The 27,605-nt window shown below is 47.3% G+C and overlaps 1 protein-coding gene across 7 annotated transcripts in view; it reads left to right on the forward strand.

Annotated features, from left to right (window-relative positions):
- Window positions 1-27,605, forward strand: part of FCHO1 (FCH domain only 1) — a 160,094-nt gene that overhangs the window by 101,469 nt on the left and 31,020 nt on the right. For all 7 annotated transcript variants that reach the window (XM_029613705.1, XM_029613710.1, XM_029613707.1 and 4 more), the window contains 5 exons: window positions 13,984-14,034; window positions 14,365-14,416; window positions 14,502-14,593; window positions 15,028-15,726; window positions 16,308-16,426. In XM_029613705.1, coding sequence (XP_029469565.1) covers window positions 13,984-14,034; window positions 14,365-14,416; window positions 14,502-14,593; window positions 15,028-15,726; window positions 16,308-16,426 — 1,013 coding nt within the window. The remainder of the gene's footprint in view (window positions 1-13,983; window positions 14,035-14,364; window positions 14,417-14,501; window positions 14,594-15,027; window positions 15,727-16,307; window positions 16,427-27,605) is intronic.

A 27,605-nucleotide genomic window follows, 5' to 3' on the forward strand; every position in this document is an offset into this window, starting at 1 on the left:
AGCTGTTACTAAGAGGTCCACAATCCCCGTTACGGGAGCAACGGCCCTCAAGGATTTACAGGACAGAAAGCTAGAGCTGCAGCTCAAGAAGGTGTTTGAAGTGTCAGCGCTGGGGGTCCGGGCAGCGATGTGCAGTAATTTTGCATTACGTGCCGGTCTTCGATGGGCATAGCAACTCCAAGCCAATTCCGACCTCTCGGTGGAGGAGGCTGCCCAGGCGAATCGGCTGGAGGCGGTCATCGCCTATAGCGCTGAAGCTTTTTATGACCTCCTGAGCACGTCGGCCAGATCCATGGTTTCTGCAGTAGCCACGCAGCGGCTCCTCTGGCTTCGGAATTGGGCTGCGGATGTGTCGTCCAAGGCCCATCTTGGCTCGCTTCCTTTCAAAGGGAAGCTGTTATTCGGCAAGGAATTGGAGGACATGATACAGTCTCTGGGAGAGAACAAGGTTCATAAACTACCAGAGGACAAGCCCAGGTCAAGAAGATCTTTTGTGGCTCGGTCACGGTTCTGTAGTGGTAAACGACCCAGGCCGGTACAGTCGTCCGGGTCGTCTGTTGGAACTTGTGCGAAAGGATAACAGTCGTGGTCTCAGTCCTTTTGTGTTTTAGCAGACCAGGTACCCCGTAGGCGGGGGCCAAGGCCTCTCAATGATACTGCCGGTTCATTCCTCGGTACCGCTTGTCCATCGCATACCAATCGTGGGAGCCAGACTCTCGCTCTTCTTCGAGGAATGGACCAAGATAACGTCGGACCAGTGGGTCCTCACCGTGATAAGTCAAGGTCACGCTTTAGATTTTGTACAGCGCCCTCGGGACAAATTCCTGATATCTCCCTGCATATACCGCAAGAAGCGACAGGCAGTGCTAGACACGCTACAGTGCCTACTGGCCTTGGGGGCTATCACACCGGTTCCGTCCGGAACAACGAAGGGGTCGCTATTCCATTTACTTCGTAGTCCCAAAAAAGGAAGGGACTTTCAGACCAATCTTGGATCTAAAAAGAGTAAACAGGTGCCTTTGGGTACATCGTTTCCGAATGGAGACCCTTTGATCGGCCATCGCCTCGGTATGGCAAGGGGAGTTCCTGGCTTCTCTGGATCTCATGGAAGCCTATTTCCATATCTGCATCCGGTCAGCGCATCAGAAGTTCCTCAGGTTCTGTATTCTGGGAAAACACTATCCGTTCCGGGCTCTGTCTTTCGGTCTCGCCACGGCCCCCAGGATGTTCTCGAAGGTCATGGTAGTGGTTGCTGCACAACTCAGGAGGGAAGGCTTCCTAGTCCATCCTTGCCTGGATGATTGGCTAATTCGAGCGAAATCCGAGACTCTGTGCCAGTTAGCGATCCACCGAGTGCTATAGCTCTTACGATCGCTCGGCTGGGTGGTCAACCTTGCCAAGAGTCATTTGATCTCCTCCTAGTCTCTTCCTGGGAGCCCTGTTCGATACGGTTCGGGGCAGAATTTTCCTCACCACAGAACGTGCAGTCAAGCTCCTGGGCAGGGTGAGGGACTTGTTGTCCATGCAGATGCCCATGGTGAGAGATTAGCTGAGAGTATTGGGCTCCATGACGTACCCTGGGCCTTTGCTCATATTTGTCCCTTACAATCGGCATTGCTCTCCCGTTGGAATCCGGTGTCAGAGCAGTTTCATCTACCGCTTCCACTTACGGACAATGTGAGAGCCAGTCTCGACTGGTGGCTGGTCTCGGAACATCTGGCGTGTGGGGTTCCCCTGGTAATACCTGACTGGACAATTGTCACCACAGATGCCAGTCTCTCCGGTTGGGGAGCGGTTTTGTCTGGGGAAGTCGGTACAGGGGCAGTGGTCAATCAACCGCTTGGAGACCAAGGCAGTGACTCTCGCATTGAAGGCCTTCCTCCTGCTCCTTCGGGGGAAATCGGTCAGGGTCTTGTCAGGCAATGCAATTATGGTGGCCTACATCAATCACCAAGGAGGAACCAAGAGTCACCCGGTGGCAACGGAGGCACAACACTTGAGCTTCCGGTTCTGATTCACATCTCTATTACCGGTACCTCCTTCTCTGCCTCTCAGATCTCGCACATGCACGTCTGCGCCGCTTCCCTGCAGTCCTCAGGAGCGAGATCTGAGAGGCAGAGAAGGAGGTACCGGTAATAGGATACAAGGGTGGGTCAGAGGGATGCGTTACTGCTCTGATAGTCTTGGAGACGGGGAGGGCTGGGCAAGCAGGGAGAGCTGACCAATCAAAGCAGGATTTGTATACAACAACCAGCCAATCGCCGGTAAGGTACATCGCTTGCCGTGATTGGCTGGCTGTTGTATACTGGGTACCACATACGGTATGGTTATGTAGTGACACAAGGGTAGTCTTATACGGCGAGTATATCCCAAACTCTATATTTTAACTGGAAAAGTTGGGGGTCGTCTTATACGCCGGAAAATACGGTACTTGGAAATCGTTGCATACATTTGCAAGACATTACAGATTGGATGTGTAAGCTTCAGATTCCGGGGGATTTGAAGGAGAAGGGGTGCTCAGAGCGGGCCTCTCCAGCTCCCACCCTAGGTAAGTCAGCTCTGGTACATTCCAGGTGTCTGGACTGATCCGGGTACGTATAGGGAAAGGAAAATTAGTTTCTTACCTGATAATTTTTGTTGCTGTAGTACCACGGATCAGTCCAGAGCCCTGCCCATGGCTGTGTACACTGAAGTATTGGAGAGTCCGCTTGTATAACATTCTTTTCTGGATATTTGTTAGTGATATTTATATCTGGATATCTGTTAGTGTTATATCTAACAATATCTGGATATATTGTTAGATATAACAAATATCTGGATATTTGTTAGTGAGCTCAATCGCTCACTAACAAAACTTTGATCCTTAACGACCTTCTTCAAGACAACAACCCAGACTTCTGTGCCATAACTGAAACATGGCTCAAAACAGCGGACATCGCCCTCTTAAACCAACTACCTTCACAAACTTACGACCTCTTCTCCATTCCAAGGCAAAAAAAAAGAGGGGGTATTTTCCTTGCAGCAAAAAAAAACACTGAGATTTACACATCATACCATCAATTCTTCAACCAAACTTGAAATAGGCCTCTTTAAATCTGAATTTCTTCAAATTCTATTAGTCTACGCACCCCCAAGCTTTCTTGAATCCGATCCCTCTCCTATGTTGGAAATAATAGCAGCTCACCTAAACTTACTCACCAGCCATTATCCTGGGAGACTTCAATCTTCATGTGGATAAGTCTCCTCTCTCTCCCAACTGCGAAGCCTTTCTCACGGCCATGACAGCCTTGGGATTCAAGCAACAAATTAACAAACCCACGCACAAAGCTGGTCATACGCTGGACCTCTTTTTTGCTAATTCCGGCATTTCACTCACAGAACACCCGGAGTGCATTAAAGTCCCATGGTCAGACCATTCATTAATCTCCACATCATTCTCACTGTTTAAACCGAGCTACAATCTACTCCCCCCTCATCCATTTCTTTACAGGAAAACATGCCCTTCGGAACACCTAGCCAAGCACCTAGCTCCAGACCTCTCACTCATTGACCTCTCCACTCCTAACTCAGCTGTTCAATCATGGGCTAAAATAACAGAATCAGTAGCCAACACATTATGTCCCCTAACAACAAAAAATCCCAAACACAATGCGTCCAAGAATCAACCATGGTTTAATGAGGAATTAAGAAAACTCAAAACCACTTTAAGACAGAAGGAAAAAAAATGGAGAAAAGCCCCTTCACCGGCATCACTTCAGGATTACAAACGCTCCCTACACCTCTACAAAAACAGCACACTAAAAACCAAAAGAGACTATTACGCCCGCAAGATCCACCACCTCATATTTGATTCAAAAGCTTTGTTCAACTACGTGTCCAGTCTCACAAAAACCATCACTCCAGCCATCCCAGATGACCAAGCACAGACTAAAGCAGATGAACTGGCTCTCTACTTCAATAAAAAAAATCGCCGACCTCCTTATGAAGCTGACACCAAACCCAAATGCATCCTACAATACCTCATTTTTCTACCATAACAAAGACTTCGCTCTCAACTCATTCGAACCCATCTCTACTGTGGACATACAAACGATCCTGAAGAAAATGAAACCTTCATCACACCCTTTTGACCAACTACCCACCAAAATACTCTTACTAATCCCGGATACTATTTCCAAAACTCTAGCGGACATCATTAATTGCTCCCTTGAACAGGGAATCTACCCAGATGACCTTAAAACGGCTTCAATAAAACCTCTACTCAAAAAACCAAACCTTAACACAAATGATCCCGGCAATTTCCGCCCCATCTCCAACCTCCCCTTCATATCAAAAATTATGGAAAAAATAGTAAATGCACAATTATCTAATTATCTTGAGGATCACCAAATTTTATCTCCTAACCAATTTGGATTCCGTAGAGCAGCAAGCACAGAAACGCTTCTACTCTCTCTCACAGACTTCCTCCTAGCCGGCATCGACAAAGGACACGCATTCCTTCTAATTTTACTTGACTTTTCGGCGGCATTCGACACGGTCAACCATCATATCCTTATAAACCTACTGGCAAACATCGGAGTTTCAGGCAGTGTTCAGACCTGGTTTAAAACCTTTCTGGAGAACAGAGGATACAAGGTAAAAATCCACAACAAAGAATCTCGCTACCATCCATCTTCGTTAGGGGTTCCACAGGGTTCCTCCCTCTCACCCACCTTATTTAATATATACCTGCTCCCACTCTGCCACCTTCTTACAAAACTAAATTTGAAACACTTCCTTTTCGCAGACGACGTTCAGATCGTAATCCCCATAAAAACAACCATTACAAACACTCTAAAATTCTGGGAGAGCTGTCTAACCGAGATTAAACAACTCCTCAACAGTCTAAACCTCATTCTCAATGCCTCAAAAACGGAATTTCTCATTATAGCCCCAGAAAACAACGACATCACCACAAACCCACCAGCTAACCTGCAAACCTCACACATAAGAGACCTAGGAGCAATTATTGACAACCGACTAAACCTAAAACCATTCATTAACCAAACGACCAAAGATTGTTTTCATAAATTATACACCCTTAAAAGAATCAGACCTCTTTTCCACTCCAAAGATTTTAGAACTATTCTTCAAGCAATTATTTTTTCCAAGCTGGATTATTGTAATTCCATATTACTAGGCCTCCCCATCTCTCATACAAAACCTTTACAGATGGTGCAGAATACAGCTGCAAGAATGTTGACCAACTCTAGGAGATTCGACCACATCACCCCCCATCCTGAAAGCCCTCCACTGGCTACCGATTCATTACAGAATTATGTACAAGACCATCACTACTATATTCAAAGTCATGCAACTTCAGGCACCGTTAAATCTACAAATTCCGTTTGAAAAACGCACCTCGGTCAGACCTACTAGGGAATATTACAAAGAAGCTTTACATGTTCCACACGCCAAAACCTTCCAACATAAATCATTGGAAGTCAGAGCATTATCCTCAGCAGGACCACGTCTATGGAACTCCATCCCATCTGAGCTACGCCAAGAACAGTGCCTATTAACTTTCAGAAAAAGGCTAAAAACTTGGCTTTTTAAAAAAGCCTATCAGATCTCTGATTGATCCATATAAACATTACCCTTCAATCAGTCTACCCATGTTACCAGAATCCCAGTGTAAAGACCATCACTCTGCCTTATTCATCATACTCTTCCTATTTCAGCCTCAATTTTTCCAGCCCATGACCACCTTTAGTCTTGCCTTTAATTTTGTACATATTGTAAATATTATCTTGTAATTTTGTTTTTTGTACCTATTGCTATATTTTTCTTCTTGCTTCCTCCTCTCCCAGTTGTATTTTTCCTTGTTTTATTGTAACTGCTATTCCTGCACCAGTTCAGTTCATCTAGTTTTATGTTCATTACACTAAATGTTAAATGTAAACCGGGTTGATGCGACTACCAGTCGTGAAAGCCGGTATAGAAAATAATAAATAAATAAATAAAATAAATATTGATACTGGGTTTTTTTTTTCTCGCTTGTTCTTTTGGTTCTGCGAGTTCTGCTCCCAGTTGGGGGTTTGTATAAACCTTATAGATGGGACAGATAGTTAGTTTGGTTTTGTTCCATTCTGCTTTGACATTATGTAGGACTGTGGGTGGCACCTTGGTATATATGCCAGGGTTGTTTGAAAAAACTTCTGTCTCCATGTGCTGGAGGGCAGGCAAAACCCAGGAGTCTGGACTGATCCGTGGTACTACACCTGAATTTGCCTGCCCATCCTGAAAGATGAAGTGTTGCTTTTTTTTTTTTTTTTTTTTTTTTTTAGTAGAATCACTATTAGTGGCTAGAAAATGAGAAATGGAAGTTGACAAGTTGCTTGGTGGAGATGTTTAAACTTCCAGGTCCTCCAGAAGCTGTGATTAAGCTGGGAGTTTTTTTCTTTGTTTGGATTGTAAATCTGATAGTTTCCCTGTGAGGGTGCTGTTCTGAGCACACATTTTATGGGCACAAAACTCCTTGTTGAATCAGCAGTAAAGTTTATGCCCAAAAAACGTGGCACAACTGCGGTTTACCGAGCGCACCTTATTGCATCAGTCACTTAATTTGTAAACCCTTGGCGGGGGGGGAGATAGGGAATTAACTACAGCACCTGAATGTAATCCACTCTTAAGTGTCATGACAAGGCAGAATATAAATTTTTTTAAAAATTATTAAAAGTTAAAAGGAACTCTTCAAGTTTAACTGCAGATAACCCAGTGGTCTGATTTAATTTATTGCTGTTTTGAAAAAGCACAGAAGAGGAACACACAAATACTGTCCACATGCTAAAGGGTTGATATTCAAAGCTATGCAAAGGAAATTAGTTTACCTGATAATTTTCGTTCCTGGTGTCGAAGCAAATAAAGCAGAGCGCTTGGAGGCATCTGTTGCTTACGCTGCGGATGCCTTGTATAATTGGTCAGAATGTCCTCCTGTATTACGGGTTCTGCGATTTCAGCCAGGTGGTAATTGTGGTTGTGCATCTGGTTGACAGATGTTTCGTCTAAGTCTCGTTTAGGCTCTCTGCCTTTTTAAGGGGCATCTCTTGTTTGGTGAGGATCTGGAGCACTTGATGAAAGACCTGGGTGAGAATAAGGTGCATAAGTTGCTGGAGGATAATCCTAAGGGCAAGCGGCTTTTTCAGTCTTGATTGTGTTTTTGGGATATTAGGAGGTCGTATCAGGCAAGTGAAGCCCCAGCCTTGTAAAAGCAGTTCTCATCTTGAGGTCAGTCCTGGGGGCAATCCTTTTGAGGCAGTCTATGGCCATTCAGAGCTTCCTCCAATAGTGGGGCCACTAAAGCCAAATCATAGTAACATAGAAGTGACGGCAGAAGAAGAGCATACGGCCCATCCAGTTTGCCCAGCAAGCTTTCACATTTATTTTTCTCATACTTATCTGTTACTCTGACCGCTGAGGTCAGGGCCCTTATTGGTAACGTTTTGGTTCGAATTTTCCTTCCACCCCTGCCATTGATGTAGAGAGCAGTTCTGGAGCTGCATAAAAGTGAAGTATCAAGCCTAATTGGTTAGGGTAGTAACCGCTGCAATAAGCAAGCTACTCCCACGCTTATTTGTTTACCCAGCCTGTGCAATTTAGTCCTGGTTGGTTGTCTTAATATAAATCCTCTTTTCTTCACCCCCTGCCATTGAAGCAGTGAGCTGTGCTGTATATGTATTCAAAGTGAAGTATTTATTTATTTTATTTATTTATTTTTAACTTTTATATACCGACATTCTTACATTAAAATGCAAATCATACCGGTTTACATACAACAGAAAAGCAGGAAAAAATATTTCCATAGTCAAATAGTGAACATTTATAATAAAATTAACAAGGCATAAGGTAAGAACTTGGAAAAAAAAAATTATTAAATGAAGCACAAAGTATTGGTTCAGGGTAGTAACTGCCACAACAAGCAAGCTACTCAGACGCTTATTTGTGAATGCAAATCCTTTGTCCCACATTTCCTTTTGCCGTTGAAGCATAGAGCAATGTTGGAGTCGCATTAACCGTGTGTATGTTTATTGAATTAAGGGTATTAATCACCAGGAAGTAGCCATCATTCCCGCAAGCCACCCCCATGCCTCTTCTCTTCATTCACATCCTCGAGACTTTATGGGTCCACAGTGTTTATCCCATGCCCCTTTGAAATCCTTCAGTTTTAGACTTCACCACTTCTTCTGGAAGGGGCATTCCAGGCATCCACCACCCTCTCCGAGAAGAAATACTTCCTGACATTGGTTCTGAGTCTTCCTCCCTGGAGTTTTAAATCGTGACCTCTGGTTCTGCTGATTTTTTTTGTAATGGAAAAGGTCTGTCGTTGACTTTGGATCATTAAAACCTTTCAAGTATCTGAAGGTCTGTATCATATCAGTTTCCATGGACAACAATACTCCAAACCACCTCCAGCTGATAACTCATACGTTCCCTTAGCTTATTAACCTCCACATTATTACAACACTCCTCTTTACCCTACCTGTTGTACTTTAACCTGACTGTATCTATTCCTACCCCCGTTCTATACATCTACTCTACGTTTACCCTGACGATGTTGCCTTTATATAGATCCCCCCTTTTTGAAAATATGTAACCTTTTTTATCCCCCTGTTGAAATATGTAAACCGTTGTGATGGCATTACTGAATGACGGTATATAAAGCTCAATAAATATCACCCCCTGCTCCTCCTTTCCTTCAGTGTATACATATTTTAGATTCTTCAATCTCTCCTCATAAGGCATTCGATGAAGACTATACACCTTTTTGGTCGCCCTTCTCTGGACCGCCTCCATCCTGTCTCTGTCCCTTTGGAGATACGGTCTCCAGAACTGAGCACAGTACTCCAGGTGAGGCCTCACCAAGGACCTGTACAAGGGGATAATCACTTCCCTTTTCTTACTCGATATTCCTCTCTATGCAGCCCAGCATTCTTCTGGCTTTAGCTATCGCCTTGTATTGTTTCGCCGACTTCAGATCGTTAGACACTATCACCCCAAGGTCTCTCTCCTGCTCGATGCACATCAGCCCTTCACCCCCTATCGAATACATCTCTTTTGGATTTCCACACCCCATATGCATGACTCTGCACTTCTTGGCATTGAATCTCAGCTGCCAATCTCACAATGAGGCAAGGCCGGTCCACTCTGCTGTTCCTTTTATAGGGTTCATCTAGATTGATTTTAAGGGGAGTCTACCAAGATCACCCAGGATCAGTGGGTCCTCAGCATAAGAGACTGTTATGTATTAGAATTTGCTCAGCTCGTTCTCGACTTGTTTCTAGTTTTCCCCTGCGGGTCATTGGAAAAGTGTCAGGCTGTCTGGGGACGTTAGGAGTGGTGGTTCCAATTCTGCAGAGCGAATGAGGCAAAGGTCGATATTCTATCTACTTCGTAATTCCAAAGAAAGAAGATTCTTTTCGCTCCATTCTGGATTTAAATCTGGTAAATGTGGTGCTAAAGTCCCAAGGTTTCAGAATGAAACTGCGGTTGGTAATCGCAGCGGTGTGTAAGGATGAGTTTCTTGCTTCTTTGGATCTGATGAAGGTCTACCTACATATCCTCATTCGTCCGGATCACCAGCGGTTCCTGAGGTTCATGATACTGGGTCAGCATTTCTAGTTTCAGGCTCTCCCCTTTAGGCTGGCCTCTGCGCTCTGCACATTTACCGTGGTGATGGTGGCGGTAGCATTGTGGCATGAGAAGGTCCTGGTGCACCCTTATCTAGACAATTGGCTCATCAAAGCCTGCAAAGCCAACAGATGCAAGGCTGGCATCTGTTGGCTTTGCAGGTTCCCAGAGCTTGGGATTTTTTTTTGCAGGTTCTCTGCTCAATGGCCTCAGCGCTGGAGTTGGTGCCATGGGCTTTTGCGCATATGAGACAGCTACAGGGAGCTCTGTTGGCACAGTGGAATCTTGTCAGGAGTTTCATATGCCCGTCTCGCTCGATGGTAATGCGCGGGACAGTCTGGCTTGGTGGCTGCAGTCGTCCAATCTGGTCCATGTGTTCAATCTGGTCCTTGTGGTCGATCTGGAGGTCCTGGATTGGGTAACTTTTACTACCGATGTCAGTCTTTCTGGTTGGGGAGTAGTATGCCAGTAACAATTGGCCCAGGGCGTTTGGTTGGTGGAAGAAGCTTCTTGGTCTATCAATCACTTAGACTAGAGCAGTGCGGTTAGCGTTGCTTGTTTTTCTACCTTTGGTTCAAGGCCGCTTGGTGAGGGTCTTGTCAGACAATGCGACAACAGTGGCATATATCAGTCGGCAGGGAGGAATCAAGGGTCATGCGGTGGCCCAGGAGGCTCAGGAGTTAATTCTTTGGGCAGAGCAGCACTTGATTCAGATGGTGGCATTTCATATCACAGGGGTCGAAAACGTCCAAGTGGATTTTCTAAGTCGCACAACACTAGATCCAAGGGAGTGGGAGTTGTCCAAGGCAGCGATGCAGCTCATCCGAAAGAGGTGGGGCCCCATGTGGATCTAATGGTGACGCATCTCAATGCAAAGGCATCTCGTTTTTCAGTCGAAGATGGGAGTACAGGGCCGAAGAGGTCGATGCTCTGGTAATACCCTGGCCTCGGGGGGGGGGGGGGGGGGGGGGTTTCTTTACATATTTCCCCCTTGGCCTCTGATAGGCAAAGTGTTGCGTCGGATAGAGAAACACCCAGGAGAAGTGGTGTTGGTAGCCCTGGAGTGGCCTCATCTGCCATGGTTCGTGGATCTGGTCAATGTGGCAGTGGACGGACCATTACGCTTCAGTCATCTTCCTCATCGTCTTCGGCAGGGCCACATATTTTCAGACCAGGCAGATCGCTTTTGTCTAGTGGACTGGCTTTTGAAAGGCGGCATTTGAGACAAAGAGGGTACCCAGAAACGATCATAACTACTCTCCTGCGAGCTAAATGGATGTCTACTTTGTCGGCTTATATCCAAGTCTGGAAGATCTTTGAGGCCTTGTGTTTAAAGTTTCACAGTTTATTGGGAATATACGTTACGCTATGCTTTACACACATTGTTAATTGTAAACCGGGTTGATGTGATATCTGTCATGAAACTCGGTATAACAAAAATAATAAATAAATAACTAACTAACTGGATATAGGCCTTACGGTCTTCAGTGTCTCAGGTTTTATCTTTCCTTCAAGAAGGTTTGATCAAAGGCCTAGCTTTCAACTCCCTCAGAGTACAGATAGTGGCCCTGGCTTGTCTGTGGTAGAGTTGAGGGTCACACGTTGTCCTCTCATCCAGATGTGGTTCGATTTCTTCGGAGGGGGGGGGGTAAGAATTTGCGCCCTCCAGTTAGGATAGTTTGTCCATCCTGGAATCTTAATCTCGTTCTCAGATTTGTGTGAGCCACCTTTTTAACCTCTGCAGAGTGTCTCTTAAGGATTTGACCTTGAAGATTGTTTTCCTGGTAGCTATTTGTTCTACGAGGAGAATCTGGATTGCAGCCTTTATTTTGCTGCAATCCATTCCTTCAGATCTCAGACTTGGGAGTGTACTTGCGGACAATTCCCTCATTTCTTTCCAAGGTGGTATCAGCTTTTCATGTTAATCAAACAGTGGAGCTTCCGGCTTTCCCGGAATTGGTTGCTGCTGCGCCTCATGTGCGAGAGCTTAGGCTGTTGGACGTCCATAGGACTTTGCTGAGGAACAAATGATTTTAGGAGATCTGATAATCTGTTCATTTTATGGAGTGGTGTGAAGAGAGGTACCCAGGCTTTCAAAGCTACCATTGCGAGGTGGCTTAAGGAGGCTATTGGGTCAGCATACATTCTCAAAGGCCGTCAGATACCTGAAGATTTGAGGGCTCACTCTAAAAGTTCTCAGGCGGCCTCGAGGGCAGAGGCCCAGTTAGTTTCACCACAGGAAATTTGTAGGGCGGCGACTTGGAAGTCTCTGCATACTTTTGCAATCTAGATGAAGGGGATACGGAGTCTCGGTCTTTTGGCGAGTGTCTTACTAGTGCTATTCTTCAGGTCCCACCCTAAGTAGGGAGCTTTGGTTTATCCCAGAAGTCTGGACTGATCCAGGTACGTACAGGGAAAGGAAAATTGGTTCTTACCTGCTAATATTTGTTCCTTAAGTACCATAGATCAGTCCAGAACCCGCCTGATCTTTGGAGGTGGGGAGAGTAGTCTGCTCAGCTGCAATCTTTTTGGTACACATTTTTAAGGTTATGGAATATGGACTTGTTGGAAGACTTTTTTCAAGGTTTTACAAGTTTTGCAAGTTTTTGTTCTTGGATACAGATCAATATTGAGGAACTGCATGTGGCACTAGGGATTATGAATCAGTGAATATAAACCCAGGAGTCTGGACTGATCAGTGTTACTACAAGCATGAAAAGTAGCAGATAAGAACCAATTTTCCTTTAAAAGTTAGCACCAGCAGCCGGGTTCCACCTTTGGTTAAGGTGGAGCCCATCTCTTCGGAAAAGACTCCCCCTTCCCCAAAAGGTTCCCTAGTTCCTTACAAAACTGAATCCCTCTTCCCTGCCCCATCGTCTCATCCATGCATTGAGACTCCTGAGCTCTGCCTGCCTCTGGGTACCTGCACGTGGAACAGGGAGCATTTCAGAGAATACTACCCTGGAGGTTCTGGATTTAAGCTTTCTACCTAAGAGCCTAACTTTGGCTTCCAGAACCTCCCTCCCACATTTTCCTATGTCGTTGGTGCCTATATGTACCATGACAGCTGGCTCCTCCCCAGCACTGTCTAAAATCCTATTTAGGTGACATGTGAGGTCTGCCACTTTCGCACCAGGTAGGCATGTTACCAGGCGATCCTCACGCCCACCAGCCACCCAGCTATCTACATTCCTAATAATTGAATCACCAGCTATGAAGGATGACCTAACCTTTCCCTCCTTAGCAGAAGCCCTGGGAGACAGTCTTTGGTGCAAGAAGACGATGCATCACCTGGAGAGCAGGTCCTTACTACAAGATCATTTCCTGCTGCACCAGGTTGATGCTCTCTGATCATGAGACCTTCCTCCTCCAAGGCAGCACCAGGGATGCCAGACTGGAGTTGGGGGCTTGGCTACTATGTCCCTGAAGGTCTCATCTATATACCTCTCTGTCTGCCTCAGCTCCTCCGGATCTGCCACTCTAGCCTCCTGAGATCGGATTCGTTCTCTGAGAGACAGGAGCTCTTTGCATTGGATGCCACATACAACTTCTCACCGGCGGGGAAAAAATCATACATGTGACACTCGATGCAAAAGACTGGGAAGCCCCCTTCTTGCTGCTGGACTGCTGCCTTCATCTTAGATTTGTTCAGTTCCTAGTTAAGTTTTAGGATGCTATGGGTGTAGGATTGCGTACAATTAGGGTCCTCTAAATGTATTAGTGTATTCACTATATATATCTGGTAGTGAACTACAAGGGAATGATCAAACTCTTGATAAGGTGGGGGGAATTTCTGAGTTTAAGTTAAAAAAAAAAAAAAAAAAAAAAAATCAGCTTTTTAAATGTGAAAGTAACACCTGCCTATAAATTAAAGGGTAAGCTAGGGGTGGGTGGGAGAGGGTTGGGAAATACAAACACACAAACTTCTATTTGTTGCCTGAGTTTCTGACTACCTATTTAAAATGAAACACAAACACATTTATTTATTTTTATTTATTAAGGCTTTTATATAACACATCTAATAATATACCCCAATAGTTTACTTCTCCCCAATAATTTTAAGTTTTTAAAAATTTCTCTAAGCAGTACTTAGATGTTTTTTCCAGCCACCAGCAAGGTGATCTTCTCCTCTGTGCTCCCACTATGTTACTATGATTTTTTTATGTAGCATCTGGGGCAGGTTTAGTTCTTGAAGTTATCCTGTGTGCTTGTCTGCCTGTGATTGTATTTATATATATATATGTATGTATTTATATATATATTTATTGATTGATTGATACACTTCTAAAGTGGTTTTGCTTTTTGTGGTGCTGTTAGGACAGCTTCTACCATCCATAACTGGGGACGTAGATCCAGATGCACAGACAGGTAAGTTGGAATGTGTCTGTCTATCCATCTTAGCTGACTGTAAAACCAAGGCGGCTCTAATGCCGGCACCTTGTGCTAGCTGAGAACACTGGCTCTCGGTTTACACTGGAAATAAGAGACTGGCTCATAGGTTAGTCAGCCATGAGCTCCGTGGCAATACCTGATATTTGCCAGCTCAGAAAGTATCTGTAGGTGACCAGAGCTTTTTATTTCTTCTAGTGTACGACTGGAGATTATACTAGTACAGTGTGCAGTACAGGTCATAGGATAGGCAGCTGGGTGCCAGCAGAAAGCAGCTGTGGTCCAATTTTTTTTTTTTTTTTGTTTCAGGCATAGAATGTGGGAAGATACCAGCACCACCGCCTACTGCTGATACGCACAGGTAACGCGTCTGTACACTTGTGCAGCACATGGAACACATCCAACCCTCCTGCCCTCTCACCTCTCTCCCTGCATTCTCTCCACAGCTCTTTGACCCAGTCCAGGGTGGGGGGCCTGCCCTCCCAGGTGCTGTTTGGGCCCCCTCTCGAGTCTGTGTTCCAGAGGGATGATTTAACAGGTGATGTGCAGAGAAAGTGGGTGAAGTGTCAGAAGGGGACAGGGCCACGTTTCAGAGGCAGGAGACTAAATAAGGGGGGGTCCAGATTTTTTACCATTCTTCACACATTGGACCTCAAGTCAGAGGGAGAGGGGTATGTTGGGGAAGTGGAAAGGGTTAGAGTGGCTATTGGGTGTGGTGGGGTTTTGAGGGAGTTCATGGGAGAGACTTCTCTTCTAGCAATGGATTCTTAATGATGCTGATTGGTCTGAGTCAGCTGTGCAGTTCAATACTTCATAAACCTGCCTGCAAGGTCCAGACAGCTGGTGACCGAGCTGCAGGGAGGTCGCTTACTCAGTGTCAGAGAAGGGTCATGGATTGAGGAGGGATGGGGGTGATAGTGCTGCCCCTGCTCCATTCTATCTTGTAATGGTGTTGTTTCCTCATCTCTGCAGCCCGTGGTGTATATGGTCTGACTTCCAGTCCCTCCCCCTTTTCCTCCTCTCCTGAGAATGTGGAAGACTCTGGCCTGGATTCCCCTTCCCATTTGAACACGGGACCCTCCTCTGATTCCAGGCCGTGGACCCCTCAAAGCCCTGTCATAGGCAGGACAGGAAAGAGGCCTCCCAGCTTCTCTGATGCCCCTCATCACGCCGTGCGGGCTCTCTGCAGGGACACGGCCAAGCCCAGCTCTCCCTCTGCCTCTCCTTGCAGCACCCGGGGAAATGTGTTACGCTCCTCTAACTCAGAAGCAAACCTGGAGGACTCTGATGCTTGGTCCTTGGTTGAAGGGGTGTTGATGTGCAACAGATTTAGGGACGCTGCAGGGCTTGATGAGACACGTTTAGCAAATGCTTTTTTCCCAGCCTTCAGCTCTCCGGAGACTGTTGGGGTTTCTACATCCTCCTCTGAGGGCTCCAGCCCCTGGACAGCACGGCCTCAGAGCCTCCCAACCGACCGAGTTCTAGAGATCTCCGAGCCAGAGGTCTATTTGTCCTCAAATTCCACAACCTCTTGTTCACCTCTGACTGCTCCTCTCTGTGTGGAAACCTTCATTCCCTCTCCATGGGCTTGCCGGCCAGACCCTGCTCAGACCGTTGACTGCCTGTCCCCCGTCGGCATCTCGACAGCTCGCGTCACTTCGCCAGATGGAGGTGTGTGAAAATAATTCAGTATAGTGCCTGCCATCTAGTCCGTGTCCCATAGTCCCTAAGGTGCAGCTGCATCCAGTTACTGGAGCAAGGAGGTACAATATAACTTGGGGTGGAGTGGGAGAAGGGGGCAAGGGGAATGAAAGCTCTAGGAAAGCATGACAAGTTTTTTACTTGCTAGATGTGGTGGGATTGGGACTTGGGTCTTGTAGTGCTGCAGCCTGTGACTGACTTCCCAGCTCCATGGCTTGCTAGCATTTTCCAGCACGTCTCATGTGCTCGTTCCATAGCCTCAGAATATCAGAGGGGGGGGCATCCTGATGAAATGGGCTCTATGATCCTCTGGGCTCACAGGCTAGCTGTGCCCTGCCCAGGGTAATATGTGAATAGAACTATATTCTAATGCACATTTGATCCTTTTGTATGCAAATATCTCAAATGTATGTGTATTGTGGCTATTATGAAAAATCAGATCTGACTGCTGCCCTCAAGGGATTGGAGCTGGGTTTAACAACTTTTTATTCCCCCCCCCCTTTGGCTTATTTTTCTGCTTGATTCCCACTGCCTCCCCACCCCCCAACCAGACTTTTGTACCTCGCTGATGACTTCCACTGCAGATCCTGGAATGATGGAGACTGCACCATGGCAGCGCCCCCGAGTGAAACAGCCCTACACCAGGCAGCTGGTGAGGAACAGCGAGCCGGTGGGTGAAACAGAAAAATCTATTGTAGGCCTAGTAAAAGGGGCTGGCACGACAGGATGATTGGTGGCATGGGGGGGCACTGGTACAATTCAACCTGAAGAGTCCTAAAGGGCTGCTGTAATAAGATGCACTTGGTAGAGTGCACAGTTAAAACCACAGTCATATGCATATTTTTTTTTCTCTCCAGTTAAGTGCCCTGGTTAAATTTTCTTAGCGCTAGAAACAAATCTTAGAGGTGGAGTAAAGTATCTAGCACCAGTGTTAGTCTATGGCAGAAGCTGGAGTTTCGGTGCCAGGACCTTTCCCTGTACGTACCCGGATCAGTCCAGACTCCTGGATTATTCATTCGTGCCAGCAGATGGAAACAGAGAAAGAAAAACTGACACTGCTTCATATACCCTGATACACCTGTAGTTACTCGGTATTTCTCTGTCTCCAGCAGATGGTGGCTGATGCATAAACCTGCAGTTTCTTTAGTGTGCCCAGTATCTTTTTTTTTTTTCTTTTCTTTTTTTTCTCTTCCTTTGAGCCTTAATCCCAGAGGTTGGGTTTCCTAGTAAGGGATCCCTACTCTGTTTGGTTGAGTTGGACAGGCTGGGAGTTGGTGACCCTTTTGTACGCCTGGTCCAGGGTACCATGGGGTGCACATCTGGTGGTCCAGATTCCTCCTCTTGACGAGGTCAAGTGACTGTTTCTTTGGCTTACTTTGCTTGCCTTTCCTCTCCTTTTCTTAACTTGCTGAATTGAGCTGGACAGCTCTCTTCAGTGCTAGGAGCAGGAAACTACTGGGAGGCTGCTTTATTTTATTTATTTATTTATTTAACAGTTTTCTATACCGACATTAAAATACACATCATATCGGTTTACAGTGTAACAGCAGGTGGAAAGTACATCAAACAGGGATGGGGGAGTGGACAAATATCAAACAAGAATTAGAATGGCTCTAACCGAGAGCCCGAGGAATAAAACTGAACGATAGAGGGGGAGGGGTATAAAAGAGGGAGAGAGAGAACTATTTTCAAGGCTTAGGAAGGAGAAGGGAGATGATTATTTACATAGAAGTAAGGTGAGTGATGTGTAATTGCAGATTTAGTCCGGGAAGGCTTGGTGGAAGAGCCAGGTTTTTAGCATTTTTCTGAATTTGGTTGGGCATGACTCCAGACGTAGATTTAAGGGGAGTGCATTCCATTGGGTTGGGCCTGCAATAGAGAAGGCACGAGCCCTGGTGGAGGTTAATGGGCCCTCTTGATGGGAGGGATTTGCAGAGTACAAGTGTAGTTTGCTCTGGTGGGGCGGGTTGATTGTGTGAAACGGATAGGTTTAGACAGCCAGGAGAAGTTATCTTTGTAGATAGCTTTATGCATGATAGTGAGTGTTTTGAAAATGATCCGTGATGGGATGGGAAGCCAGTACAGGTCCTTGAGGATGGGGGTTATGTGGTCGGTTTTTCTGGCATTGCTAATTATCCGTGCCGTAGCGTTTTGGAGGATCTGTAGAGGTTTTATGGAGGAGTAGGGGAGACCGTGGTACAGCGAGTTACAGTAATCTAATTTGGATGACAAGCTTTAAAAAAAAAAAAAAAAAAAAAAGAGGAAGGAGAAGCATAGCAACAGCAGTGAAGATGGCTCTCCCCCCACCCCCCAACGCGGCGCTGAAGGATGTTCAGGGCCACAAGCTGAAGGTCCATCTCAAACGGATTTTTGAGGTTTCAGCTTTGAGCCTCCAGGCTGCCATTTGTTTCAGCTTCATGCAGAGAGCTTCCTAACACTGGGTGCAGCAGCTTCAGGAGGGAAGGTCGCCCACTGGTTTCCAAGGGACTCATGCTGAGTGGTTAGAAGCTTATGTAGCGGATGCCTTGTATGATTTGATGCTGACATCTTCCTGTATTATGGGGAGCTGCAGTAGCCGCATAGCGACTCTTGTGGCTCTGTACCTGGTCAGCGGCTGTTTAGTCTAAGTCCCAGCTGGCTTCTCTACCTTTCAAAGGCAGTCTCTTATTCGGGGAGGACCTGGAACAACTGGTGAAACAATTAGGTGCATAAATTGCCTGAGGACAAGCCAAAGGGCAAACTTAACTTTCCATTGTGTCTGCGTTTTTGGGACAATAAGAGAACTCAGCTGAGAGGGGAGCTCCAGCGGCGCAGAGACATTTTTCTTCTCGCGGTCAGACCTGGGGGCAGTCCTTTTGAGGTGGACGTCGGCCCTTTAGAACCCCCATCAGCAGAGGATTCTCTGGATCCAAATCTGCAGAATCAGGCGAGGCCGGCCCACTCCTTCGTGCTTTTTATAGAGGGTCTGCTGACTCTTTTTTACCAGGAGTGGGCTAAGGTCACCCAGGATCAGTGGGTCCTCAGTGTAATAAGAGACAGTTATGCGTTAGAATTTGCTCATCCCATGCGCAACCTGTTTCTTGTCTCCCCTCGAGGTTAATTGCAAAACTGCCGAGCAGCTACCGCGCTTGGGGGCCGTGGTCCCAGTGCCTCAGGTCGAAATCCGAACGGGTCGATATTCCATTTTCTTCGTCGTTCCGAAGGAAGAGGAAACTTTTCGCCCCATTCTGGAAATGAAGCGTGTGAATGCGGCATTGAAAATTCCACAATTTCACTTGGAAACATTGTGGTTGGTGATAGCAGCTGTTCACACTCAGGAGTTCCTGGTGTCTCTGGACTTGACGGAAGCGTACCTACACGTTCCATTTTGGATACCTGAGTTCATGGTCTTAGGGCAGCATTTTCAGTTTCAGGCGCTTCCGTTTGGGCTGGCCACAGCACCCCACATCTTCACCAAAGTTGTGGCGGCGACTTCGCGGTGCCAGGGAGTCCTGGTACATCCTTATCTCGACAATTGTCTCATTCAGGCATAGTTGGAGGACAGTTGTTGCTACACTGTACAGACAGTGATTCAAACTCTGCAATCCCTAGGCTGGGTAGTGAATTTAGCCAAGAGCCACTTAATCCTGTCCCAACAACTAGCATATTTGGGAGTGCGTTTCAACATGACAGGGCAAGGTTTTCCTGAGGGAGGAGAGAGTGTACAAATTACAAAATCAGGGTTGACGCTTGTCCAAGTTGCACGTACCCAGACTTTGGGACTTCTTGCAAGTCCTCGGTTCGATGATTTCCACGCTGGAACTGGTACCATGGGCCTTTGCTCATATGTGACCATGTCAGAGAACTCTCCTAGCACAGTGGAGTCCTTTATCAGAGGAATTTCAACAACCTGTAGCTCACTCTTCATGCCAGGGACAGTGTCTTGGTGGCTTCAGACACCCATCCTGGTGCGGGGAGTAGCATTGGAGGTTCCGGATTGGGTCATCCTTACTACAGATGAGTCTTTCTGGTTGGAGTGGTATGCTAGACACAAGTGGCCCAGGGCACTTGGTCAGCGGAGGAGGCTTCTTGGTGTATCAATCGCTTGGAGACCAGGGCAGTATGGTTAGCGTTACTTGCCTTTCGGCCTTTGGTTCAGGGACACTCGGTACGAGTTCTGTCAGACAATGCAACGGCCGTAGCTTACATCAATTGGCAGGGCAGCACCAAGAGTCATTCAGTAGCACAGGAGGCTCAGGAGTTGATCCTATGGGCGGAGCAGCATCTGGTTCAGATAGCAGCATTGCATATCGCAGGGGTTGAAAATATTCAAGCCAATTTTCTCAGTCGCAGTCTTCTCGATCTGGGAGAATGGGAATTGTCGGACATAGCAATGCTGCTCATTTGCGAGAAATGGGGCCATCCTCATGTCAATCTGAGGGCGACTCGGCACAATGCAAAGGCACCTCATTTCTTCAGCAAAGGAAAGGAGTACGGGGCAGAGGGTGTAGATGCTCTGTTGCCTTGGCCTCAAGGGATTCTCCTATATGTTCCACCCCCCACCCCCCGGTGGCCTCTAGTAGGCAAGGTCTTGCGGTGGATGTGTTACTGGTGGACCCAGAGTGGCCTCGCCGGCCTCGGTTCGCAGATCTGGTCAACCTGGTGATCGAGGGACCTAAGTGATTATCGCCTCCCTCGTCTTCTGCGGCAGGGCCCCATATTTTCCGACCAGGCAGATTGCTTTTGTCTAGTGGCTTGGCTTTTGAGAGGAGACGTTTGAGGAACAGGGGGTACCTGGAGGCGGTGATCTCTACCCTCCTCCAAGCGAGATGGAAGTCCGCCTCCTTATCATATCGTATGGAAAGTCTTTGAGTCATGGTGTGTGGCTAAGGGTGTTCAGGCCTTGCGGTCTAACATCTTGTCCTACCTTCAGGAGGGGTAAATCAAGGGCCTCTCTTTCAACTCACTTAGAATTCAGATGGGGGCTTTGGCTTGCCTGAGAGGGAAGGTGGATGAGTACCAGTTATCTTCTCATCCTGGCGTGAGCAGATTTATTCCAGGAGTCAAGAATTTGCATTCTCCCGTGAGGAGAGTTTGTCCTCCCTGGAATCTTAATCTCGTTCTTCAGGGTTTTTTCGGGCTCTGTTCGAACCTATCCGCAGAGCGACCTTTAAGGATTTGACTGTAAAAGTCGTTTTCTTGGTAGCCATTTGTTCTGCGAGGAGAATTTCGGAATTACAGGCTTTGTCGTGTCGAGATCCATTCCTTCGCATATCGAATGTAGGCATGTCTTTGCGGACAGTGCCATCTTTTCTCCCGAAGGTAGTATCCACCTTCCATATTAATCAGACAGTGGCGTTGCCGGCCTTTCTGTACTTGAGTGCTTCTGAAGCTGATGCACAAGAACTTAGGCTACTGGACATCCGTAGAGCTTTGCTGTGCTATCTCAAAGTCACAAATGATTTTAGAAAGTCTGATCATCTTTTCGTTTTGTGGAGTGGTCCGAAGAAAGGTTCTCAGGCCTCCAAAACTACCATTGCAAGGTGGCTTAAGGAGACTATTGGCTCTGCTTACATCCTTAAGGGTAGGCCAGTTCTGGTCTCAGACGACCTCTTTGGCAGAAGCTGAGTTGATTTCTCCACAGGAAATTTCTGGAGTGGCGACTTGGAAGTCGCTGCATACTTTTGTGAGGCATTATCAGCTAGATGTGGGAGATCGAGAGTCTCTGTCCTTTGGTGAAAGTGTCTTGCGAGTGGAACTCTCCAAGTCCCACCCTCATTTAGGGAGCTTTGGACATTCCAGTAGTCTGGACTGATCCGGGTACGTGCAGGGAAAGGAAAATTGGTTCTTACCTGCTAATTTGTGTTCCTGTAGTACTATGGATCAATCCAGAACCCACCCGATTTATGGAAGTGGAGAGTCATCTGCTCAGCTGTTGTATAGTTCAGATAGCAGAAGTTTTATCTATCAAGCTTAATTTTTACCAGTTCTTTTTGGAAGCCTTGTTAGGTTATGTGCATGGTTTGTTGCATTTAGCTTGGGTACAGTTCAATACTGAGGAACTGCAGGTGGCATCAGGGTATATGAAGCAGTGTCAGTTTTACTTTCTCTGTCTCCATCTGCTGGCACGGATGAATAAACCAGGTATCTGGACTGATCCATGGTACTACAAGAACAAAAATTAGGTAAGAATCAATTTTCCTATAGTCTGGATTCATGCACAGAAAACGCTTTGTGCACAAAGCATATAAAAGACTTAAGTGCACAAAAGTGCTTGTTTTTTAGTGCATATAAATCAAGAATCCAAGAGACTCCTTTTTCCCATCTGTGTTAAAATGTGCACTCAGTTTAGGCAAAAGGCTGAGTACATATTTTAAATTGGGTTAGCATGCTTTTTATTCCTGATGCATTTGCTTACCATTTGTTTACTGCATCAGAAGTTAAATTTCTTTTTATTGCGTGGCTTACAAAACTGCGTGCTGAATTTCAGTTCAGTTTTCCCATACTCTTTACATCAGGCTCTGATCCTGTTCATACCCAGATCAGTCCAGACTTCTGGGTTTTGCATCCCTGCCAGCAGATGGAAACAGTTTCACTGACACTGTACATAACCCAGTGTGCCACCTGCAGTCCCTCAGTATTTCTCTGTCTCCAGCAGATGATAGAGGTGTAAAACCTGCAGTCTGGAGTAAATAAAAGGAAAAAAGGACGAAGAAGAGAATCCTTCCAGGAGGTTGTTAGGTTCTGGTGGGGCCATCCCTCCTCATTGAGGCAGGCAAACGGGGGGGGGTTGGTGACCCTTGACTTAAGTTGGTACTCAGACAGTGTGGGAGTTAGGATATCTGCTGGTCCAGATCCTCCCTTCTCCCCTGGAGCCTGAGGATCCAGCAGTCATCTCTGCAGATTACCCAGAGATTCTAGGGGTTAGGTCAGCTGGTGGTCCAGTTCCCTCCTTCCCCTGCTGAGCCCTGTGGATCTTGCAGCCAGCTCTGCCACCGTTCAGGGAAATATTCCTTTTCTTATTTGTCGGGGGCAGTAAAGTTCCTTAAAAATAAATAAGGAACGTTTAGAAGCGACAAACTGAGGGCTGTGCGTGCAGAAGATCTAGGCTCCAGCGGCTTAAGAACATAAGAAAATGCCATACTGGGTCAGACCAAGGGTCCATCAAGCCCAGCATCCTGTTTCCAACAGTGGCCAATCCAGGCCATAAGAACCTGGCAAGTACCCAAAAACTAAGTCTATTCCATGTTACCATTGCTAATGGCAGTGGCTATTCTCTAAGTGAACTTAATAGCAGGCTTCTCTTGGGTTCAGCGTGGCAAGCAAGGCGGCTTTAGGTGGGGGGGATCCTGGCAGCCTGACCACAGCAGCAACTCTCAGTACATGTGAGTAATGGCACCAAAGGGCCGATCTAAGTGCTGTCGAGCTTGTGGCGTGCCGCGTGACCATTTGTGCAGCCTCTACATCTCCGGGAGGAGAGGGCAATTATGGCAGGGCTGGCTTGGGGGACAACACCGCAAAGTTTACAGAAAGCGTCAGGGGCAGCTGTAGGACCCGTTCCCTGTGAGCGTGGGAACGTTAGCCAGTTTGGCAGCAGAGAGAGAAGCTTCAGGGAAGGTGGGGGGCGGGGGGGATTCCCCTCCTTCCTTATCCCCATCTGTTGAGATTCTCACAGGAACTCAAGAAACCTCTGAAGGGAGAAATCCCTCCGGGGGGGGGGGGGCAGGATTCTGGGGATTCCCTTGATTTTTCTTTGGACTTTGTGCTCCTTATGCACAGGGCATACCTGGGCAGGAAGGCAACAGGGAGGAAAGCACCCGCGTCCCCACAGCTGGTCACAGAGTTGCCTTCGGCCTGCAAGAAACCAGAAAAGGGCAGATAAAAAGAAGCCTGAACAGATCCAGAGTTCCTGAACATACCCAGATCAGTCCAGACCAGTAGGTTGTGCATTCCTACCAGCAGATGGAGTCAGAGAACAATTAAACTTTGGGCACTGCTACATAACGAGAGTGCTACCTGCAGTCAGTATTTCTCTGACTCCAGCAGATGGTAGAAATGCAAACCTGGTGTGAGGTCTTTTTATTTTCACGCCGGCAGCTCTTCTCACAGCAATTTCATGCCTGCAGGGAGTTTTTAGCTCCTGCAGTCGCGTGAAGGTTTTCTGACTGGAATCTTTTTCTTTTTTATAGCCGACCACGTTGCTCGTTTTTCTCAATGGCACCCCGGCCTAAGTTGGGAACCTGCCGCGCGTGTGGGGCATCAGGGCAGGCCATAAATGCTAGTTCCCTTTGTTCTGCCTGTTCTTCAGGGCAGGAGGGAACTTCCTAGGGGGGAGCAGCAAGCAGGCAAGGGCTCCGGTACTCCGGACCGTGGTCCCCCCTCGGCGGGGGAGGGTAGCTTGTAGCGGCTGCTGAGGGAGGAGGAGGCCCCTCCCATTCTTTCTCCAGTGGACCAAATTCCCATGTTTGGGGATGACCCTGGGCCACCAGACCCTCCTAAGGGGGGTGGTGTTGATTCAGGGGAGTTTTGCCCTGAGTTTGTGCTTCTGCTGCATCAGATGTTCCTGCTAGAAAATAGGAGATCCTGAAGAGAGCAGCGCAGCTGGACCCTTTGGCGGAACCTCCACCAAAGCGTATATTCACGGATTGCCATCACCCTGCAGGGGCTCAAGGTGTGGATAGGTTGCCGGCCCCAGTCAGGGATCCCTCAGTCCCTGGGGCGGATCAGGATCCAGGACTACCCAGGGTATGGGTGATGTGATACAGGATGACCCGGACCAAGATGACCTCCCACCCTCGGAAGGCGATGATCCTAGTGTGCGCTTGTTTAAGCGAGAGGAGCTTCAACCTCTCGTTCCCCAGATCTTGGATCTGCAGAAGGTGAACATATGTTTGCGAGTTCCCCATTTTCACATGGAGACAGTGAGAACTGTGGTGACCGCGGTACGCAGAGGAGAGTTTCTCTCATTGTTAGACCTCACTGAGGCGTTTCTCCACATCCCAATTCGCCGGGCTCACCAGCGGTTCCTCTGCTTCAAGGTGATGGGCCAACATTTCCAGTTTCAAGCTCTTCCTTTCGGCCTGGCGACGGCTCCACGTACTTTCACTAAGGTCATGGTGGTCGTGGCAGCATTCCTGCGCAAGGAGGGAGTCCTTGTTCACCCGTATCTCAATAACTGGCTAATCAGAGTGAAGTCTCAGGAGGACTGCGTAAAATCGGTTCAGAGGGTGATGCTCACCTTGCAGTCGCTCGGCTGGGTCATAAATGTCCAGAAAAGTCATATTTGGAGCCCATGCAGTCATTGGTCTACTTGGGATCGCTCTTCGACACTTTCCGAGGCAAGGTTTCTCTGGCAGCGGACCATGTAACAAAGTTGCAGGATCAGGTCCAAGCCCTGCTTCAGAGGAAGAATCCGGTTTGGCATCACTTACAGGTTCTGAGATCCATGGCCTCCACCTTGGATTTGGTCCCGTGGGTGTTCACTCATTTGCATCCGTTGCATCGTGCGCTGTTATCGCGGTGGAGTCCGGTGTCGGAACAGTTCCATATACCTTTACCTCTCCTTCCAGAGTCAGTCTATCATGGTGGCTTTCACACAGCAACCTGGAACAGGGAGTGGACTTAGACCCTCCAAATTGAGTGGTTATCTCCATGGATGCCAGTCTATCCGGATGGGGTGCAGTCTGCCTCAACAAATCCGCCCAAGGGCTTTGGTTTCCAATGGAGAAATCCTGGTCCATCAACCACCTCGAAGCAAGGGCTGTCTGGCTGGCCCTCCGAGCATTTCTTCCTCTGGTCAAGGACACAATGGTTCGAGTGTTCTCAGACAACGCGACAACAGTAGCTTACATCAACTGGCAATGCGGGACATGGAGTCTCGAGGTGGCATTCAAGGCGAGGCTATTGTTCGCTTGGGCGGGAAGAAGTTACCTCCATGCAGGCAGTTCTCCACTCAGTTTTTGTTTTTAGTCCCTCCTTTTAAGGTTCAGAGGGAAGTGGGCTGACAGCCAATTTTTAATGCTTGGGAAATTGGCAATTCCTACGGATCTTTCTCCCAGTGTGGATCAGTTTACGGAAGATTAATCCCAAAGGAGGCTGTTTTTGAAGGAACCCCTTCTCCAAGATCTGTGCTAGGTCAGTTCCCTATTCTGGAGCGTGCTTGGAGGGAATCCCCTGTTAGAGCGGACTGGTGGTTCTGGATGGTGGTTCCAGTAGGCGTTTGTGGCACTTCTCTATTGCCCAAAAAGGGGCAGGACTGTTAGATTCTGCCCTGGAGAGGGTATGCCAGGAGACTTGTTTCCCCAGAGATGCACTTCGCCTACAGCACAATGGCTTGAGGGAGCTCTGGGCAGCTTTCCCATTGCGGTCAGGCTGTGTTTTGGCAATGTTTGTGGATGAGACACATCACCATCTCAGACAGCGCCCACTTCCCGGGTTCTAATTTTCTTTGACTGAGAAAAATCCGCCCAAACATTGTCCATTCCAGCAATGTGAGACACCGCTATTCTCTCCAAACACTGTTCCGCTTAGAGAATCAGTTCTTAAGCCACCGCCCTACTCTTGGTTCCTCCATACTGGGTAATAGGCCCCCGTTGTTGCATTGTTCGATGGGTCTTGCATGGGCCGCCGTGTAACTGAAGCAGAAAGGCAAGCAAAGTACCTCGTTTTTTTTACAGCAGCCACAGAGAACACTGGGTAGAAGGGCTTGATGCTCTTGTTCTACCATGGTCTCGAGGCATTCTTTTTTGATTTTCCTCCATGGCCACTGGTGGGAAAGGTGTTGTGGCAGCTAGCAAGGCATCCGGGCCACATCATTCTGGATTGCAACGTGGGTTGTTGAGTTTCAGCCATCTGCTGAATCTTCTTCTCCAGGGCCCAGTATTTTCGGATCAGGTAGCTCATTTCTGTCTTGCAGCTGTGCTTTTGAGAGGAATCAGCTGAGGCAGAAGGGGATATTCCAAAGCAGTTATTACCCCCATATTGCTGGCCAGTTGACCTTCTACATCCTTGATGTATGTGAGGGTTTGGAGGGTTTTCAAGGCCTGGTGTGTAGTGAATGGAGTGCAGCCTATTCAGGTTTCTGTGTTGCATATTTTGGCTATTCTTCAGGAGGATTTCATCAAGGGTCTGGCCTTTAATTCTCTGAGTTCAGGTAGCGACCTTGGGCTATCTCTGGGATAAGGTGCAGGGATATGCTCTGTCCGTACAGTCAGGTGTCATGGTTTCTTCGAGGGACTAAGAATTTGCGACCTCTGGGGTGAACGTTCTGTCCATCGTGGCATTTTTATCTGGTGCAGAGAGGGATTTGTGCGGCTCTGTTTGAACCACTAAGGCAAGCAACTTTAAAGGTTTTGACTCTCAAGGTGTGTGGGGGTTGTTTTTTTTATTGACGGCTATTTGTTCAACCAGGAGATTTTCGGAGCGTCAGGTTTGGTCGTGTTGAGATCCCTTTCTGCAGATTTCGGATTTGGGGGGGGTTGGCACATTGCCTTCCTTTCTGCCAACGGTGGTTTTGGTGTACCATTTTAGACTGTGGATTTTCCGGCCTTTCTGGATTTTTCATTCCTCCTCTTCTCACCAAGAAAACTTAGGCTCTTGGATGTAAGGTGTGCTTTGTTGAAGTATCTGTAAATCATTAATGATTTTTGTAGATCTGATCGCCTTTTTGTTATGTGGAGTGATCTAAGGAAGGGGTATAAGGCTTCTAGGGCTACAGTTGCATGATGGCTTAAGGAGGCATTTGGGTCGACTGATATAGCTAAGGGTTGACCTGTACTGAGGGATTAAGAGCTCACTTGATGCATTCATTCTCACAGGACAAGCACAGGTAGTCCTCACATATGGGTGACGTCATCAGGATGGAGCCCAAT

The sequence above is a fragment of the Rhinatrema bivittatum genome, chromosome 8 (assembly GCF_901001135.1).
Source record: "Rhinatrema bivittatum chromosome 8, aRhiBiv1.1, whole genome shotgun sequence".
Taxonomy (NCBI): Eukaryota; Metazoa; Chordata; class Amphibia; order Gymnophiona; family Rhinatrematidae; genus Rhinatrema; species Rhinatrema bivittatum.